Raw genomic sequence first — 20,235 nt, 5'->3', positions numbered from 1 at the left:
CGACACTATTATTTCTATTGATTTATTTTTTCTTAGTCAGATAATCAGTCGTACATATGTGCTGTCATCCCCAACAGAAGGTGGCAGTGATGCTCTATTAAAATATGCCGCTTGCCACCAGAAAGGAAGAAAAATCTCTGTATTACTTCCGGGTTTCCAGCCATGTGGTAAAACAGCTGTGAATCAGGGTTTTGTTGACAGTGTTTTAATTTTTCTTGGTTCTGCCTTTTGTAGAAGAAAACTGAGTATGAGGAGAAGAGAGAAACAGCGGCAGGAAGCGGAGCGGAAGAAGAAGACTGTAAGTTGCAGTGAAGAGAAAGACTCTGATGTGGAGAAGGTCTCTCTGTTTACCCAAAGAGGGGGGGAGGCAGAGGAGCTGCGTTTAAGCGGACACGATGAAGATCAAAACCAATCAGGTGACGGGGCTGAGGAAGACTCTGGGGGCAGCGAAGAAGAAGAGGTATCGGAGGGGGGGAGTAATGATGATGAAGATGATGATAATGAAGAAGAAGAACTAGAAGAAGAAGAGGACGCTTATGCAGAGGAAGATGATGATGATGATGATGATGATGAGGGAGATGCTGAGGAAGAGGGGGATGATGGCACAGAGTTGCAGACAGAGGAACGCATCAGGAAAGGTGAGAGTGACTGTGCCGACCTATACATGACATCTGAGTTTTGATTGGCCAGTTAGATGAGATCTGAGTTCTGATTGATAAAAAACCACCATGCACCAATAATTTCCTGGCTGATGATTCGTATTTTTTGAAGGGCAGTTTTGCTTATGGAGACGTCATAATACGTTTTATTTAAGGTTTCGGTTGTCATTGGTTTTTATTTCCGTTTTATTTATTGTTTTTGCTTGTCCTGTTCTATTTTAGATATTGGTGTCACTGTTGTAATGCCAAGAAACCTTTTTACATTTTCGAATGAGAAACATATTTTTTTTGGTTGCTGTTATTTTTAACTTAAATCTAAGTCAAAACAGAAACTGCTTTCAAAATTAATTTTCGTTTTACGTTGATACATATTTTCCTACCGAAAAGAATGCTTTTGGAGGCATGAAAATATGTAATAAAAATAATTAATTAATTGCATGATAAATTAAAATGAGCTTGATAATTTTCGTTTTGATGACTATTAATTTTCAAAGCATCCATTTAAATTTGTTTTTGGTTGGAAGTGGCTTTTATTATATATATATATATTTTTTTTTGTGTGTGTGTGTTTTGGATATTTAAAGTATCTTCCAGTTTGAGTGTTGTGCGTTTACAAAATTAAAGATTATTTGGCTTTGAGAGGCCAAGCTTGTATTATTATTATTATTATTATTATTATTATTATTATTATTATGCTACTTTCAATAAATCAAATATTACTTCAAAATGGTCTCAAAACAATATTCTAATTTACCATCATAATTACTGGAACAATTTATCAGGCAGTAAAATTTATTGTTACAGAACAATTATGATTTATTTTGGTTTTTAAATGTAGTTCAGTTATGTTTCTTTCTCAGTAAAAATCCTCATTATGAACCATTTTGTGATGTTTTCTTCCTATGCAGAACTGTCCAACATGCCCTTTGAGGATGTCATTAAGCTGCAGCAACAAGTGGGAACTAAAGTGTTCAATGAGGCCGCATTCAACAACAAGAAATGTCGACCTGTTAGCAGTAAGAAACGGCTGAACAAAAACAGGTTTGTTTCTTCCAAATCATCCTAATTAATCAAAAATACACCTTCGGCAGCTGTTCTCTCCTGATCACTGTCAGCTTGTCACACTGTGTATTTTAATTTTAGACCAATGGAAATATCATCAAAGATTCCACCGTCCTTCCTACGTCAGGTCGTCCCTGCCAAGAAATCAGTGAGTAAAACCAGAACTGACAAAACCACAACTCTTCTGTTTGCATGAAAATATTCATGATTTTTTTTATGTACTGCAGACCAGGAGAGATCCTCGATTTGACAGCCTGTCAGGAGAATACAAACCAGAGATTTTTGAAAAGACTTACAAGTTTATTAATGACCTCAAACACAGAGAGAAAGAGGTGAGAAAACCAGAATCAGGTGCCATGAAAAGTCTTGTTTATGTAGAACGTGTGACATGCAATCTGTCTCTGCAGGTCATTAAGAAGCAGCTAAAGCAGACAAAGACTAACCGCAAGAAAAAGGAGAAGCTGGAGTTTCTGCTGAAGAGATTGGTAAGAATTCCTTCAATCTTTTTATCATTTGTCAGTTTATTTGCAAAAAAAAAAAAAAAAACTAAATTGGCTCTTAACGATGTTTTATATATATATGCCAATTAATAATTAATGCTAGTCATTAAATTACTACTTAAGGCAGCAGAGTAGTAGAAATAAGAAAGTTACCATCATTTAAACAAAATGTTTTTGACCATTTAAGTGGAAAATTTTCAATAAACTCACAATGATGAATTAGCTTAAAAAGTATAGCAATTTGTTGTTTGTGCATAAATTTCTGTGTTATTTAGCAGTATACAGATAAAAACTGCTTTCATTTGATTGTTAAAATAATATTTAAGGTTCTCTTTATGTGTCCTTCTTGACAGGGCCACACAAAGAGCTATGATGGGCCAAATTTGGCCCCTAGGCATTGACTTTAACACACATGGCTTAGAGCGCTTTTTAAAAAAAATCAATAATTGTTTTTGGATTAAGCTCCCAGTAAAGATGGTGGTCAAACTTTAAATTTCCATGTGTTTGTGCAGGACAACCAGGAGCGAGCAAGACTGATCCAGGAGCAGCAGAGAGAGAGAGAGCTGCAGTTCAAGAAGCAGCAGCGAGAACGAGCCAGTCAGGGAGAACAGCCATTTTTCCTCAAGAAATGTAAGAACGAGTCCAACACCCGACCCGCTCGTCCTCAGAGCTCTGTTTCCTGTCCCTCACGCATCTTGTTCACATTATTTTAAAAAAGTATTATTGTACACAAAGGATCGGTGTCAGACAGAGAGGCTGAACTACTTTTAAATACTGTGTTAGAATATAAAGTAGGCTTTACATGGCTGAAAAGCATATCAGGATATAAGCGTTTCATATCAGTCGATATTGATAAATTTGTTTGTTTTTAAATATCTGAACTACTGTCACACTGGTGATGTGACATTTCCTGTTTTATCCAGTTTTCATTCCACACTGTTTATTTTTCAGCAGTTATGAGGCCCGGTGGTTCTCACTCAACAGGTTGTTGCTAGGTAACCAAAGAGTGAGTGAGTCGATGCCATTAATCTTGCTTAGCTAGCCGAGAGAGGCTGAACGGCTTAAAGCCTTTCCTCTGTCTACATCTCCCAGAATGCTGTGTGGTTCTGGATCAGAGTTCAGTGAAATTATCGAGTACTCTACCAGACGTATCATCTATTGATTTTGATCACATCTGTGGCAATATATTGGTCGTTAAAAGAGTTTACATGTGGATGAAAAGCCAAATAGCATAAAAATCTATTTGGCTTCCCAGATATCCAGACTAGATGTAGACTTGATTTTTTTGTTTTCATAAAAGCTAAAACAAAACGTTGGGAAAACATTCCTCTGCTTTATTTCTCTCCTCAGCGGAAAAGAAGAAGCTGCAGTTGGCCGAAAAGTATCAGGAACTGAAGAAGAGCGGCAAACTGGAGAACTTCCTTAGCAAGAAACGGAAGAGGAACGCAGGAAAAGACCGCAGGAAACTTCCGGGGAAACAGCTACACAACAAAAAGCCTTTTTCCTCCTGAGAAGTGTTGAAGAGCGATGTGCTGAGAAATGTTTGATCATCACAGCTGTAGACTCATTTCAGTGTTCTGATGCTGTGGGCTCCCCAGATCAGGTGAACTTGTTCTGTAAAAGCTCTTTTTTGTAATCAAAGATGATGGGATTCATGAATATGTTCATAAAAATACTAAAAGTGTGTTTGAATATAGTGTCAGATGTACAAATGCTTTTTTTACATGTAAAAATAATAAAGGTTTTCCTCAATACTTTAAATTCTCCACTCACCCTCCTGCTTATTCAAGTATCTTATTTATCCCAAAGGGAGAGTAAATTATGTCCAATCCACAACAGTCCTCGTGGATGGCAAGGCGGCGGCAGGGACTGACTGAAGACTGCTGTTTTATGACAGTTTCATGGCTGTTGTGATGTGCCAGCTGTTCGGAAGTTGATTTATGCAATAAAACCAGAGACAAAAGTAGCCATAGGCATATTTTCATTTAGAAATCAGTAACTAGCTTGCTACCAATATATCTAAATACCTATATTACATAATTAGAGCAACTACAACCTCCTCTCACATATTTTTATTACATTTAACCTTACTTCAGTGTGACACAAACTTCTATCATATGAGCAGAAGCCATAGTAGCACTAGACAAGAAAGCATCGCTGAGTCAGTTTTAATATTTTACTGCTGTCCTCTTATTTTTATTGTATTTACTGCATTAACTGAACTGACGTGTCCGTTTTAAGAGGCTGCATTTGAAAATGAGGCATCGCAAAGATATTTACCCAAATAATCAAAAGTGGAATTACAAAATATTCATTTTTTCAGGCAGTCATATTTAATTTAGTGTTTTTATGAAGATTTGCCAACTGTTAATTTTTTTCTGTTCTCTAGCAATGTTGGTAATTTTTTTACCCAACTTTTTGATGCTGGATACTTTAGGCCAACTTTGAGAACTGATTTTTTCTTTTACATGTTTCGCTATAGTCCACACACTCTATTCTTGAAATGCGACTAAAACTGAATATTCACCATCAAGGGCTTTTTGGGATTACTTTGCTTTCATCTGTTGTCTTAAAAGTTAGTTGGTCTATAGAGGATCAGAACCAAAACAGATGGGAGTCGGGTTTTCAGATTGCAACTTTAAATTAAATGTGAGATTAATGCAACTTCAAAGAAATACATGTGGTGTAAAGGGAAAGGCATAAAATTGTTTGGTTACAGATTTGAAATGAAAGTATAATTGGATTGAATTGTAATAAACTGATTCAAAATGAGTTGGTGAACGGGTGAAATGATCCGGCTATGAAATTTGTTATTTCCATTGTTATGTTTGTTTATAGATGTACATGTTGTTTTGATTGTAGGTCTCAGGAAAACAAGTATGGTGCAAAATAAAACATTAAAGCAAGTGATTAAAACATAAAAAACTTTCCAAGTATATTTTTACTAGAAATGTACATAACAGATGAGTCGCTCACTTTCACTCCAGTTGACGAACTCAAAAAAATTAAATCAATAAAATTTTTACAAACACAAATGATCATGTTGTTGTGCATCTTTGCCAATATTCATAACTCAAACGCTGAAAGAAGAGAAGAAATGGAGCCGCTCTCACAGCGGCGTGTCCAGAAATCATTCTGTCTTCTCTTTCACAGTTTTCTGCCTGAGCTCCACCTCAGAGCGAACGCTGCTCTTCGTCGCTTTCTGTAAGACCCATGTGCTCAGATGGATCAGAACAAATGTGCCCCCAGCCGCCCACAGCCAGTTGTTACGCAGCCAGCTCTGAGACTTCATTGTGACTCACTGAAAGGCAGAAAGAGAGTTTCAGGACCTCCATATTTATATCTTTCAATTAAATAGTGGTGTTTCTTTGGACAGTGAAGGTAGTTTTAATAAAGCTTGTTACTAAAAGGTTAACATCATCTTAAAACATTGCAATACTCAAAATAAGGATAATTCACTGTACTGGCTCCCTGTTTGTCAAAAAGATTTTAAAATGCTGCTTCTGGTCTCTCGAGAACTAAACTGTCTTGGTCCAAATACATTTCCAAGTAGCTAGCCAGTTACCAGACTGGATTACTGAAGTGTTACCAGGACCTGAACTAAGTAATGTGAGGCAGCTCATCAGCTCTGGAACAAACTCCCTGAAAACCTGAAATATTCAGGGTTCTGTTGGTTCCTGTCAATCAGGACAGAAACATTTTTAGCTTTCTAACAATCTGACTAGGCCTGTCACGATAGCAAATTTTGCTGAACGATTAATTGTCTCAAAAAACTATTGCGATAGACGATAGTATTGTTTGAAGACCTTTTTACACAGATTTAATGGAAATGATGTAATAATGCATGCGATTTCCTGCCAAAGATGGATGCACTTTATTTTCAAAAGAACACCCAACACTGGAACTTATAAACAAAATAAACAAAACAACCAAAAATAAAAATAAAATTGATTCTCAGTCTCCATTAACAAAAATGTACTTGAATAAAAACGAAATAATATAAAGCCAAAGTGTAAATAAATACTGCATTCAACCAAAAGAGTGCAGATTATAAAGTCTGTTTACCATATTGCCTTTCAGTAATCATTAGATTTAAATAGAGAAGATGGGCACATCGACTACCTGATGCAATAAAACTTTGATCTTTCTAAGATTGTGGCTTGTGATCATCCTGTAGTGTGGTGTGTTATGGTAGATCGTTGTGGCCATGTTGATCTAAATCAGGGGTTTTCCTGGGATCGTTAACGCAGCCTGTTGAATGTGACAGGTAGCCAATCAGAAAGCGCAGATTCTCCTCCTGCTTTCTGAGGGGAAATTACAGAGGGGAATCCCAAACAGCTGAAACGGCGCAACCCGAAGTCCAGCAGACATTGGAGATAATATGTGGAAACAACATTAATGTTTATAAAACATTTTGTACAAAGAATATAGAAATTACGAGGGGAGGAGTTGGAGTCATACATTAAAAATATTGATGAACCCGGTAACTTTTCAGCTGTTCTTGACAAACGTGACATAAAAAGGTTCTAATGATTTTCATTCAGTCAGGACGTTACGCTGACACTAGAGCCACATGCGTTGCAGGTAGATTGTAGTAAAGCATTGATTAATGCCTGGTTTTAAAATTAGTTAGCTGGACTTGTAGCCATTATGTTGTGCCCACTGTCGGCACATCGAACCCGATCGAACCGTTATACCTAGGATTTCTGTTGGCTAATGTGTGATCTCAGATTTTGAAAATGGGCGAAATAATCAAATTTATCAGCACTAAGATGGTGTAAAGCATGATACCTGGACATTACACTAAGGAAATGAGGAAGGGAGGATCAGTGGAGAGCACCTGAGTTGAGCCTTTTTTCATTTAGCGTCAACAGAAAGAGAAAAAGGCTGGAAGAGACGATAACGCCGATAATTAAAATGACGTAGATAGTTTTAATTTATCGTACGATTAATCGATTTTTCGTTTATCGTGACAGGCCTAAATCTGACTAATAAACTTTTCACCTGTTTGAGGAGCAAAACTAGATTTGAACTCAAGTCTACAATAAGCTTGAATTTAAAATTTCATGCAAATTTGTCTTTAAAGGTGACCTATTATGTTTTCATTGAACAGGTCAGAATAGAATAAACTGTACAAAACATGTTTGTTACATGTTTCACACAAAATCATTCTTAATCGTTCACATTAAGACCAGCTCAGCAAACGTGCTGGAGCTGAGCTTGGGTTGCTTCACTGAAGTTGCGAGGTGACAAGAGGTGCCTGTTGATTTGTGACATTACATTTGGAAGGTTTTTGAAATGGTTCATTTTCCAGACACAAAAAACACTAATGCCAAAAAATGTCTCATTGTTTTTCTTAAGCACTTGGGCTGTATAAAGAAACAGTTGAGACCCAAATGAAAGTACAAAAAATTGGCAAAATGTGAATTTTGCATAATAGGTCTGGGCCATCTAGAGGACAAATAAGGAACTGCGTAAAGACAGCAATATCATGTTGTGGCTACATACCTTAGTGCATTACTTGCTTTTGGCTGGAGCAGGAGGTGAGACGTATGCAACAATGCCAGGCTCAGGAATGTACTCCTCTCTCTTGTGCAGCTTTGGGTTTGACTTCAAGTTGTACCAGCCCCAGTGAATCAGTCCCAGACTTGTGCCCATCACAATGAGGACTTTGTAGTTATTCCAGAACGTCCGCAGACCCATAACTGATAAGGAGCGAACTGATGAAAGCAAACAAAGCTGACATTCAGATAAAACAAAGAGTCATACATTAGAAATATTAAATCAACATTAAACTATCCAGTCAATTTGACAACACGGCTGCAAAAAAACCTACAAATAAAACATACAGACACAAAGGTTACTGAGAATAAACCTTTTATAAGGGAAGGAATGATAATGGCAGTTATCACAGTGTTCATAAAAACTGTTTTAATATTCAGTCATACTACTCTAATCCAAATTCAAAAATACTTTATTAATCCCGAAGGAAAATTACATAATATAAGGGTACTCCACTACAAGCGTAGCATCAAGCAATGCAACTGTTCTGTGTAAAACTACAAAATAACAGCAAATTTATCATGCTTTCGAAAGGTAAAGCATGATATAAACATTAAGCATTCGAATACTTTCTTGTTTTAACTGAATTGATAAACATTTAACGAATATTTTGACCAATGGTTATCTACTTTATGCAATAGGAATATTTATTCTTTAATAGTCAACAACTGTACAATGGAGCGAATTTAGTTTCCCGAACTAATGAAAAACTTTTATATTTAACGTAGAAAACACGATGTAAAGTACGTTATGAGAGCTTAAAAACATTTTTAATAATAAGACAAACTTGGATCTGGATTGAAATGAACCTTTTCAGTATTTTTTATATATATCTTAGACACATTTAAACAACACCAAGTTTTCTGATAAGCCTAATATTGCACACAAGTGTAAAAGGTTTTTGACCAGATAAACAGGGAAATAAAACAGATTTTAGGTGGTGATATAAGCAGAGTCTCACCTTTAGCAATTAGCTGCTTCCCCTCAGCAGGTCGCCATTATTGTGTCGGCCGCTGGTAACTGGTGATGTGCCTGAACATTTCTTTCTGCCGGAGTGTTTACGGTAGAAGAAAAGCCGTACCAGAACATGAAACGTTTAATTAAAATGTGTCTTATTTTAGACTTAAAAATGTAAGAATATTTAAATTAAAAGAAAACTCAACGATCGTTGAATTATATTTAAAATCAGGCCAAAACCTGGACAACTACACTTATGCCACGTGATGACATAACAGGAGGCGGGGCCTGTATTTGAGAGCAGAGACCTATGTAAACATTTCATTCGTTCCTTCTCTCCTTTCTTTCTCTATTTCTTTCTCTTTTTTCTCAGTTTCTTTTTAGTAAGTTCACCTTATTAAGAACACACATATGTATTACAGCCTTTTAGGGACAATGTAGGTAGAAAAAGGAGTAGTACATTTTTGCTAAAAAAATTACATTTTTAGATTAATCTCAAAAAAATTCTAGAAAAACTTGGAATTTTCTATGTTTGAAAAGTTGAAAATTGGCTAGGAAGAACTTGGAAATTTTTAGATTAACCTGAAAAAAAAAAAAAAAGTAAAAAGAAAGTCCACCATGTCACAATTTCAAATGTAGGCTACAATGCTCTTTACAGCTTTAGAATACACTGAGTTTAATCCAGGATGTTTCAGAGTTATATCATTTCTTGACTTTTTCAACCTCCATGAATTTCTGAAATTTGATTCAGATTAATTCAAAAAGCTTTTTTTATTTATCCCATTGGGAAGTTAAATGCCATATTAGTATTTTCAAACCATTTTGGATAGCAGTGCTATGGGTAGAACTAATCTTTCTGTGAATCTGAAGAAATGCATATATCGGAGACAATGTTGATATGTATTTATAATTTCTCCCCTGCATTTTAGTCTCAAGTTGCTGCTACTACATGCCTTTCCACTTTCTTCAGACATGACCTTGCTGCTGCTGTTTTCTTTAGGTCTATGAGCCTCAAAATAATGGCAAATATAAATCCTTGAAGGTCTTTAATTTTTTTCAGATTGATCTGCTCATTTAATTTAATTTTGTGCATTAGCATTTTTTGCTGATTTACATTGAACTTTTCACCTTGTAAGACTTGACAATAATTTCAATTTGAAAGCACAGAAACTCAATGTGAATATATAGGAAGAATGAAGATCCGGAAATCAAAAATGACCACAATGAGTCTGTGTGGCAGTTAGTGGAAAATGAACAAAAACAATAATAAAGAATGTTAAATAGTGGCCCTAGTCAGACTTTCATTTGGCCCCCCTGATAGGTTTTTATATTAATTACAAATATAAATACTTAGGACTGAGTGTGTATGTCTGCTTTTAAGTGATGTTTCATTTGGCCCCCCACATGCCAACATTTCAATAGCAGCTTCTTTATTATGCCTAAGCCACTCAATTTGTAAAATTCCTAGTATCATTAGCGTAATTTCTAATTAGCTTACATTATACCGATAATATTTTGGCTATTGATTTTAACCTTACAGAATTAGCAAACTAAAAAAAATTGGATTTTGTGTGCAGAGTGGTATGGAAGAGTGTCATATTATTTTAACTATTTACTAGTAACATCCGCCTACAATTCCTACCTTTAACGAAGGATCAGTACAACGGCGTATTAGGACCATTGTAAAAGAAAAAAAAAAAAAAAAAAAAATTGGATCAGTAAATGTCTGCTGAAATTTTGAAATTAATCTCAAAAATTTTCTAGAAAAAAACATTTGATTTTTGAAACTAAATTTACAGTGAATAAACTAACAAGTTTGACATCTTATATTTCCCCAAAAGATGTAACAGCAGATCTATTATTTAGGTACCAACTATAAAAAAAGAATTAAGAAATAGTTAATTTCTTAATTATAGTATATATATAGTTAGCATATACAGTTAGCATGATAAGTTATGCATATGTTATCATGCTAAGTTGGTGTTCTTGAGGGCTTGCTAGTGGCATGGGGGCCCAGTGCAGTCACTTAACTAGCAATTCCTTGAGAAGTCAACACAAAGTCTTTGTGAAGAAAGAAAATTGATAATAGTTAAGCTGTATGCTGTTAAATGCATTTTTACTGTTAAATGGGTATTTACTGCGAGGTGGTTTTATTATCATCATAGTGGGTTTCAACTTACTTGAACTGGCGGAGGAGGGTTCTTTGAGTACCTTTGGAAAACACTGCACTCGTGACCAAATCCTGAATAGCATTTGTCATGCGCTTCTGTTTACGTCTACTTGACAAATTGAATTTCACGTTTCAGTCAATTTCCTTGAAAGCACAGAAACTCATGTGAATATATAGGAAGAATGATAGATCCGGAAATCAAGCAGGAAGACTGATGAATACCACAATGAGTCTGTGTGGCAGTTAGTGGAACATGGGAACAAAACAATAATAAAGAATGTAAGGGTAAATAGTGAAAAGCATGCAAAAAAAGGTGTTTCACAGAGCTTTGAGACAATGGCAAAAAATATAAAAGGAGAGTCCAATAAAATGCAGACATGTTTATGGCATTTAGTTTATTGCAAAATGTCAAAATTATCTGTATTAACCAAGTTTGTGCACAGAAAAAAGGAATTTGACTTTGGTTCCTCTTATAATACCAGGCACTGTACTGACATCCTAATCTGATGAAAGACTTTCACTCTTACATGGCTAATACTAAACTAATGGATTTGTATTTGATTCATTGGAATGTCTTCTGCTAAACTAATTGAGAAACCTTTGCAGACCTACAGAAATACATTGTAGAGGTTGGTTTGGGACAAAAATCAACCTAAAAATGTTGAATAATTGAATTAAAATCAGATTTGGTAATTATTTCTAAATTAGAAGTGTGTACACTTTAAAATGATCTGTAATGACCTCAGAGGATTTCTGCTAAAAGTTAATGCTCCATGTACAAACTAACATAAATGAATACATTATGTTCATAATGAAAATGAGAGCATTTAAGGCAGACAGAAACAGAGCAGACCTCACCTCCCTAAAAAGATCCTCCCTCTGTATGTCCCCCCCCCTGCTGTAAATAAGGGTTTGTTTAAGGGAGCGAGCAGAGATCTGATCAGCAGAGCACCCTGATCCTGTTTTCTCCCTCCTGTCAACATGAGGTTTGAAGAGATTCTGGACGACATCGGTGGATTCTCCAAATTTCAGTTTTTCCTGTTAGATCATTGCCTCTGTCCATTCTCCTCTCCACTTTTTTCTGTCATTTTCTCACCCCTCCTCACCACTGCTCCCTCAGGAAGCTGGAGAAAGCACTTGCCACCTACTCAGTTTATTGGGGACCAGGAGACTGTCTTATGGTCCCCTTTCAGACAAGTAACAGACTCAGACATCAACAATTACCTGCAGAAATAATCAGAGAACAGGATTGATTTGTCCAAATGGATGGACACACAATTTTCTGAGGTAAAATTGTAATAAATTAAAACTTTAAAAATGCTTAATTTATATTGAATTATATAAAAATTGAGACAATTAAAATTCCATTTTACATATTTATAAATTGGTGCTTCTGTTTCTCTAGTTGTAACATCGTCTAAGGACTTTTATGTTGTTTTGTGCATTTTAAATGTCTGGCTGCAAAACAAATTCCCCAATAAAAGATCTGAACTCGACATGAACTTTCTATGAAGGGATTTTCTCTACATATTCACTGTTTCATTTGAATGAATGATATGGGATGTGGCTTACATTTATTTTGTTAAGTGATTTATATGGGGACCAGAATCCCACTAAACATAAATAAAATGTAATAAAATGTTTTAAATGATATTCAAATAGAACAAATCACATATGGCAATGTGAATCATGAATCAGCATCTCCTACATGAGAGACAAAACAAAAGTGTGTTTTTAGTAGACCGCTGTAATACGGACTGCTACAGGAGATCCTACACTCAGTCGCTGTAATAACTTGTTTTAAAACTTTGAAAAATATAAATTAAATTTTTTTTCCTTTTGGGATCAATAAAGTATTTGTAAATAAAAAAAATTAGTTCATGAAGAAGTGAAAGGGCAAGATGACCCAAATTTATTTTATGTTTATAGATATATTATTGTATTTTTTTCTCCATCTGTCTACTTGTTTTTGGTGTCATTTTATTTTAACTCTGTTTAAACTCAGCAGTGTTATAACCTTTGACCTTTCCTCAGTTTCATTCAGACCAGGTGACTGTTTATGCCCCCGATCAACAAACCAAACAGACAATCAGACATCAAAATTAATTTGAAACCTGAAGAGATCATCAATTAAGAAACTGAAAAGTTGGGTCACACACTTTAAAATATTTATGCTTTTTTTGCAGTGGGATCTGGTGTGTGACAACAAGCAGCTGAATCAAGCACTTGCCACCTACTTCTTTATTGGAGTGATGTTTGGAGCCATTGTCTTTGGACAGCTTTCAGACAAGTAAATTCAAAAACACATAATTACCTACACTGATAATAATTTTAAAAGTAAATTGCAGTTTACTTTACACAGGATGGACAATATTTAAACACTCAGCTAAAACTAAGAAAATTAAGGTTCTGCTTTACATTTTTTCTCATGTTTCTTCATTTGAACTCACAACCTTTTCGCTCAAAGTAGCAGTTACTGATAAATGCATTTTAATCCTGACTCATTAGTGTTTTCACACTGTAAATAATTTCCCAAAACTACTCCAGGTGTTAGCAAATGAGTTAATAACTGTATTTTTTTCAAATGTAATTCTCATTTATTTGTGTATGGTACTCTTTTTTGTTGTCATTTTTCTTCCTTTTCGGTTTTAAGACATTTTTTAAACTTGGAGATGATTTTGATCAAAAGATTTGTGTTTATTTTCATTTTTATATCAGCTATGCACAGGCCTTTTGAGCCCAGATTTTTCCAAGGGGACAATATTGTATGATATCATATAATAAAAAAGAGAGGAATTTAGAACTAGAACACTAAGGCAAAAACTCAAAAGCAAAGTGACAATACTATCCCATTATTTGTGGAAAAATGAGGGTCGAATCAGGTGAATTGCAGCATTTTTCTACAGTCTGCAGAAATGAAAGCACTCTCAGTAAACATGATATATGTAACATGATCTTATCAGTCACATTACAAAACTGAGGTTTTCGTGTAATGGAGATTGTAGCAGAAAAATTAATAAATTGGTGTATGTGTGTGTTAAATCAACAATCTTTACTTAAAAAGTCATCCAAGCAAAAAATAAATTGCAATTTCACACAGCTGTCATGTGCTTTGTGTATTTAGTAGTGGCTTTTGTTCAAGACATGTCAGCTGCCTCTTTGCTAGTAAAACATCATTATGAGTGTATGGGTGTACACGTGGCTCTGCAATGAGAATCAAAGAACTAAATGCCAGTTACGTAATACCTTATGCCAGTGATTACAAAACTGGGTCCACATGACCAGAAACACACTAACTATTTTATTTATGTTCACGTCGGACATGCTGAATGTAGTTGTAATGTGGTTGAGGTGTAGAAAAAGAAGCTTTCCATGTGCACACCTGTCTATTTGCACACACACACACACACACACACATGCACACACACATGCACACACATGCGCACATCTACTTTGGATAATGTTGCACATAATTGAACCTGAACCTCTGTTGAATGAGGTTTGAATATCAACAATTCAAACTTGTTGCTACTTGTGTTTTATGTTCTGTGTGTTGCAGGTTTGGTCGAAAGCCCATGCTTGTGGTGGCTTTAATTGCCTCCACCTTGTTGGGAGCCACTGCTGCCTGGTCCACATCCTACATCATGTTTGCTATTTCCAGAGCGCTCTCCGGCTTATTCCTCAGTGGGCTGTCGATTATCGGAATAGTTCTTGGTAACCATCCCATTTCACATTCAATAAATATGCAGGCTTTAAAAACAAACTAAACGTTGTACAACCAAATTTGTGTAAGTGGTCACATACTTAATATTTTGAAGTCACATACCTTATTTATTTAGTATTCTCATTTGTTTAAACTTTAAAATTCATACAGAGCTATTTGAATGTACCAGCAGATTAAAAGTTTTACTCAAATCATTTTTTATAATTGATTTAGTCATGTTTTATGAGTATTAAGAGAATTATAGAGTTCCTCAGTGCTAAATTGAATATGTCCATTATTTATCTACATGCTAAGGTATTGAGTGGACAGATATAAAGCACCGTACCTTTACGGGAACCATTATGAGTTTGTCGTGGAGCGCTGGAAACATGCTCCTGGCTCTACTTGCCTATTTCATACGAGACTGGAGGCATCTAATGCTGGCAGTGACGGTGCCCTGCGCTGTTACCATCATCTGTTGTTGGTGCGATATTTTGTTCTTCTCCTTAACATTTGCAGTTTTTGTTTCAATAAGAATGAGAGACAGTAATCTCTGTTTTCCTTCAGGTGGCTGCCTGAGTCCGCTCGCTGGTTGTTGGCTAACGGCAGGATAGAGGAAGCAAAAAAGTATTTGGTTCAATGTGTTAAAATAAACAAGACCGATCAACGCGCAGCCAAACTGGACACTGAAGTAAAGATGAACTTTTTCTTGCTTTATGTTATAATGTTATTCTGTCTTCAAAAACCTAACTGGAGTGTTGATTTGATTCTTTCATGCATGTTTGAGGAGTCCTTGAATCTCCTGTTTCTGTTTCAACATTCAACATTCATAAATGTTCCTCTTACAAAGCAGCCCTTCCTCACACTTTCCCCACACACAGAGAGAGATTAGGAGTTTCTTAAAAAGAAGAGGCTCAATTTCCAGGTGTCAAATTATGAAATCAAGTCATGTTTGATATATGTAGTATTTTTATAAAAACTGAAAGTAACAGTTACTTGATTGCACTATAAAATGACATATGTGTCTAGAAAACACACAATGCTTCCCTTTTAAAAGCATATGGAGATCAGTTTTGAAAATAAATTAAGCAAATTAAGTGTAACAAATATAGATAGGTGTAAAAAACAATAAAATTAAATTATTAATCTGTGTGTATGTATATAAAGCTCTGATATGTAGGTGATGTAAGAGTGATGCAGGGTAATGTTTGCGTTATTCCACTTGGCATTCTCGCTTCAAAGGTAGCTAAATTTAAAATGTGCCACCTGAATAAATCAGACAAATTAGTGATGAACTGTGATGCTGTTTCAGGTTCTAAGGAAGGTAACCGTCACTGAAGTGGTAGAGAAGAACCACACCTACCTGGACCTGATCAGAACCCCTGAACTAAGGAAGATCACTCTCCTCTCTGGGCTGTCCTGGTACTAAATCAACCTTTAATATTACCACTACTTCTACTAGTACTACTACTATTACTACTACTACTTCTACTAGTACTACTGCTGTCTGTGCCGCAGGTTTCTGTAAGGTTTTTATCTTAACCATGTTACTAAATTCCTTATTTATTTTAGCATTAGTGGAGCCTTGCACCAAAATTTTGCTCAAAAAGTACATTTCAAATGTACATCTGAATGAAAATAAAGTCTGTGTATGTCTGTACTTGCAGGTTTGCTGTTTCCTTCCTCTACTATGGGATCAGTTTCAAGATTTCAGGATTCGGAGTCAGCATCTATCTCACTCATTTCATCTATGCTGCTATTGAAATCCCGGCCAAAATCCTCACATTTTTCACCCTGGATATAATTGGCGTCGAATAAACACTGTCATACCTTTAGGTTAATTTATTTTTTAAAAATTTTAGATAAATGCCTGTGCATGAATATGTTCAGAAATGTGACCTTTTCCTTTTAGAGTACTCTGTGATTCGAACATGCATTGCTGTGGTGGCGAAAGGTTTCTCTGAGGCAGCATTTACCACAGCATTCCTCTACTCAATTGAACTCTATCCAACTGTACTCAGGTAAACTCCTGTCATCCTAAACTTACAACCCAAACTTTTAGCATACATAGTCACTATTAGCTGAGTGCCATCTTTTAGGTATCCTTACCTGTTACTTTCCATATGTAACTGTCATGACAGTTCCTATGACAACAATAAAAATGGCACAAGCTTACAACTAGCTCTCACCTCGTTCCTGTCTAACCTAACAATATAAGTACATTACAATTATTACTGGATTAAAAATTTTGGTACTCTACCCGCCTTTGTGTAATACTAAGAAATAAATCTGTGTTTACTGGCAAACTAGCAACATTAGCTTAGCTTAATGTAGCTGTTATCTGCTAGCTAAAACTGACATGTAGCCTACACGCATGTTACTACCTGTACCGTGCTTTATCAAATCCAGAGGACTCTAAAGCACTTTAAACTGCATTCAGTCATAGTTGTGTAAGAGCAAAAAATACTGTGAGCTTTAGTCAGATTTAGTCAGAAAAGCACTTCATAACACCTGGTTTGTTGTTTTTTTTTGTGAAGGCAATGTGGTTTGGGCTACACCTCCTGTCTCTGTCGGTTCGGAGGCTCCCTAGCCCCGATGGTCATGCTGCTGGAAGATGTTTGGTTTCTTCTGCCTCCTGTGATCTTCGCTGGGATTGGAATCATCAGTGGCAGCTTGGTTTTTCTCCTTCCAGAAACACTAAACGTCAATTTGCCAGAAAATATTCTTGATGTTGAGGAGGGAAGGTATGCATTTGTCCACAGTTGATTGAAATATGGTGCCAATAAACTGCGCTACATTTGTGCAGGCTTGTGATTTTCATTTGTGCCATTATAATAAAAAACATGTTTCCAGAGGTCACTAAAGAATTACTTGTCCCCCAGCTCCAACATTAACAAAATCAAGCATAATTGATATAATTTAATTTTACTATATTTTTGCTGGTTTGGGCAGCTGAAATATTTATAGCTCAGTTGATTGACCCCAAATTTGCTTGATTTTGTAAATATGAGGTGGCTGGTTGACCTTTGATGACCTCTGTTGTAAAACCCTGGTATTTGTCTGGGTTAGGGAACAAAGTATTTTTTTTCAAATTTTGGTGTGCTCTACAGAAAAATCAACGAATAGGTAGGTTTTCCGATAATAATTTGGAGTTTAGTTTCTCAAATAAATAAATACAAAAATAAATACAAAATAAAATCAGAAATTGCTGAATCTGCTGCTGAACTCATAAATGCCTTTTCCTTACAAACATGACATAAGTTCAGTGTGGAATATACCAAGGTTGTTAAAACAAAAAACATATTTTTTCATTTCACATAGATTAATTATATTTTTGTGACCCATAAAAAATGATGAGGGTTAATTTAAAATGTTGATTCCAGAGCTGTGCAGGAGAATTTACATTTATGCATCATAGCTTTTAGCTTTTCTTATCCTAAGTTTTTATTTATTTTCAGATATACACCTACTTCACTTTGTCTTTGCTCTTATTTTCTTTGCAGGCACATACAAAGCGATGCAGAGCGAGGCGAAGATGGAGAGATTCAGCTGAAACAATTAAACTGTGAAGACAAAGCACCATAGCTTGCAGCTTGTTATTAAAATGTGATTTCTGTTGGTTTTGGATTTATTTGGTGAACTGATGCTTTTGGATTTTCATTGTAATGTTTAGGTTTTGTCAAACCAGACTATTGAGATTATTACTTGAATTTAACATTAAATAAAACAAAAATCAGAACTGGTGCATGTCACATCTAAGGAGAAACCATTCTGGGTTTAGCTGCCCCTGTTTGTTGTACAAAATCAATTAAGATCATAGTTCATTTTATTACAAGATGCCATTATTTGACCTTTTTAAAGGTTGTTTTTTTAGATTAAAAGGTATTCTTAATCTGACAAACAAGTCTCATCAGAATATGTATTCTAGTGTGCTGAATATGACTGTATTTTATATACATAAAAAACTTTCTATTCATACTGATTGTTTAATTTGTATAAGAGTGTGTTGAACAAACCCATTTACTTTCATATTAATTAGCTGCTATTTTAAAATTTTACTGGCTTCAGTAAAACACCAAGAAAACTTTATGATGGATTGAACAACATGTCATAATTTTTAAAAGAAAAAGAACAACCTGTTATCTTATTTTGAGTTTTTACTCATTCGGTTTGATGAACGTTGCTCATTAATCTAGAGAAATGGGCTTGTTAACAGTCAGAGACACAAAATCTAAAAATAACACAATGTGTTAATTTAAAAAAGGGGTAAATTAAGCAAGACAACGAAATTTGAGGTTATGCACAAATGTATGCATGCAAACCAAACAGCTGGTTATGTAATTTAATTTGAATAACAATAATTCTGAGGTTTGTAAAGAAATATTTTAAAAGGTGTTTATGCTTGTCAGAACAATCACAAAATAAAAACATCAGAAAATCTGCTCCGATATTTCCTTTTCAGTAAATATCAACTAAATTAATTAAAATAATGTTTTTATGATGTAAAGCACTTTGAAATGCCTTGTTGCTGAAATGTGTTATGCAAGTATAATTTGATTGATTTATTGATAAAACAAACTTTAAATGTTCAGTAAATTTACAAAATAATGAGAAAACTGATTAGTTGCAGAGAAATGTAACCAAATTTATATGCAAATTGTATATTTTTCCATGTTTACCAATGTATTTTGTGATTAGGTTCATTTTAAGACATATCAAGGCTGCTGCTACCCAACAGTTTGGATGCACTAACTTTTTGTGTGGTTGACAGGAAATGAAAAGAACGGAAAGAAAAGGAAAAAATAAATGAAAAAATGGAAGAAAGGAAAGTAAAAGAAAAAGTCTGAAAAGTTGAATGAGATTAATATTTTTTCTTCCAGGTAGCATAAAGTAAAACAACTAAAACAGATATAATGTAAAACTGTGGATGGAGCTGCAGTATGGTGTAAAATGAGATAAATAATCTGAGAAAAGATCATACTCCACCTCCTCCCTGAGGTACTATTGCAGTCTGCAAAACTGTACCTCTCTGAACAAAAAACACCAATCAGACCCTGGAGAAGGGTCTTAGAAGTGTCAATCATCCTCATGCACTTGCTGCTCAATGTGCTAATGGTGGAAATATAACTTACCAATAAAGGAAATTTTATCCGCTGTCATAAATGGTCATGTTAACTGACCTTAGCACTGGTGAACCAGCTGCAGCTTAGGAAAGTGCAAGAGAGAGGAGTTGCACAAAAGAGTGATTGACAACTCTAATACTTTCCTTCCGGCTCTGATTGGTTGTTTTTCACTGAGTGGTGTATTTCTGTAGGAGGACTGGTAAGTCAGCTCATTTTTTTCACAGGTTATCTGTTTTATATTATGTTGTCACGGCATAATGATTACTTTAACAAATATGTTACATATTTGATTACTTTAACAAGTATGTTAAACTAATCATTTCTATAAAAAAAAAAATAAAGGTTGCATTCTGTAGTTTTACTAAACTTTATGTAAATATTTAGTATCCCCTCCCACACTCCATTCCAGTTGGTGGCGGTTGCGCACCAAAACGTTGCTTTGCAACCGTCAATAAAAAACTGGAAGAACAGAGCAGCGTGGTTCATACTCCAGGCTGAA

At 35.2% G+C, this 20,235-nt stretch overlaps 1 protein-coding gene and 1 pseudogene across 1 annotated transcript; both read left to right on the top strand.

The window, feature by feature from the left end:
- The first annotated feature begins 88 nt into the window (after positions 1 to 88).
- Positions 89 to 5,256, top strand: rrp36 (ribosomal RNA processing 36). Its single transcript, XM_044113297.1, has 7 exons — positions 89 to 638; positions 1,568 to 1,700; positions 1,803 to 1,869; positions 1,949 to 2,053; positions 2,129 to 2,206; positions 2,734 to 2,851; positions 3,572 to 5,256. The coding sequence occupies exons 1-7, from the start codon at positions 248 to 250 to the stop codon at positions 3,730 to 3,732; spliced, it is 1,053 nt and encodes a 350-aa protein (XP_043969232.1). The 5' UTR covers positions 89 to 247; the 3' UTR covers positions 3,733 to 5,256.
- Positions 5,257 to 11,891: 6,635 nt separating this feature from the next.
- LOC122829214 lies at positions 11,892 to 18,934 on the top strand (annotated as a pseudogene).
- The last annotated feature ends 1,301 nt before the right edge of the window (positions 18,935 to 20,235 follow it).

This window comes from Gambusia affinis, linkage group LG04, assembly GCF_019740435.1.
Source record: "Gambusia affinis linkage group LG04, SWU_Gaff_1.0, whole genome shotgun sequence".
NCBI lineage: Eukaryota > Metazoa > Chordata > Actinopteri > Cyprinodontiformes > Poeciliidae > Gambusia > Gambusia affinis.
This window is presented reverse-complemented; position numbering and strand designations above follow the sequence as displayed.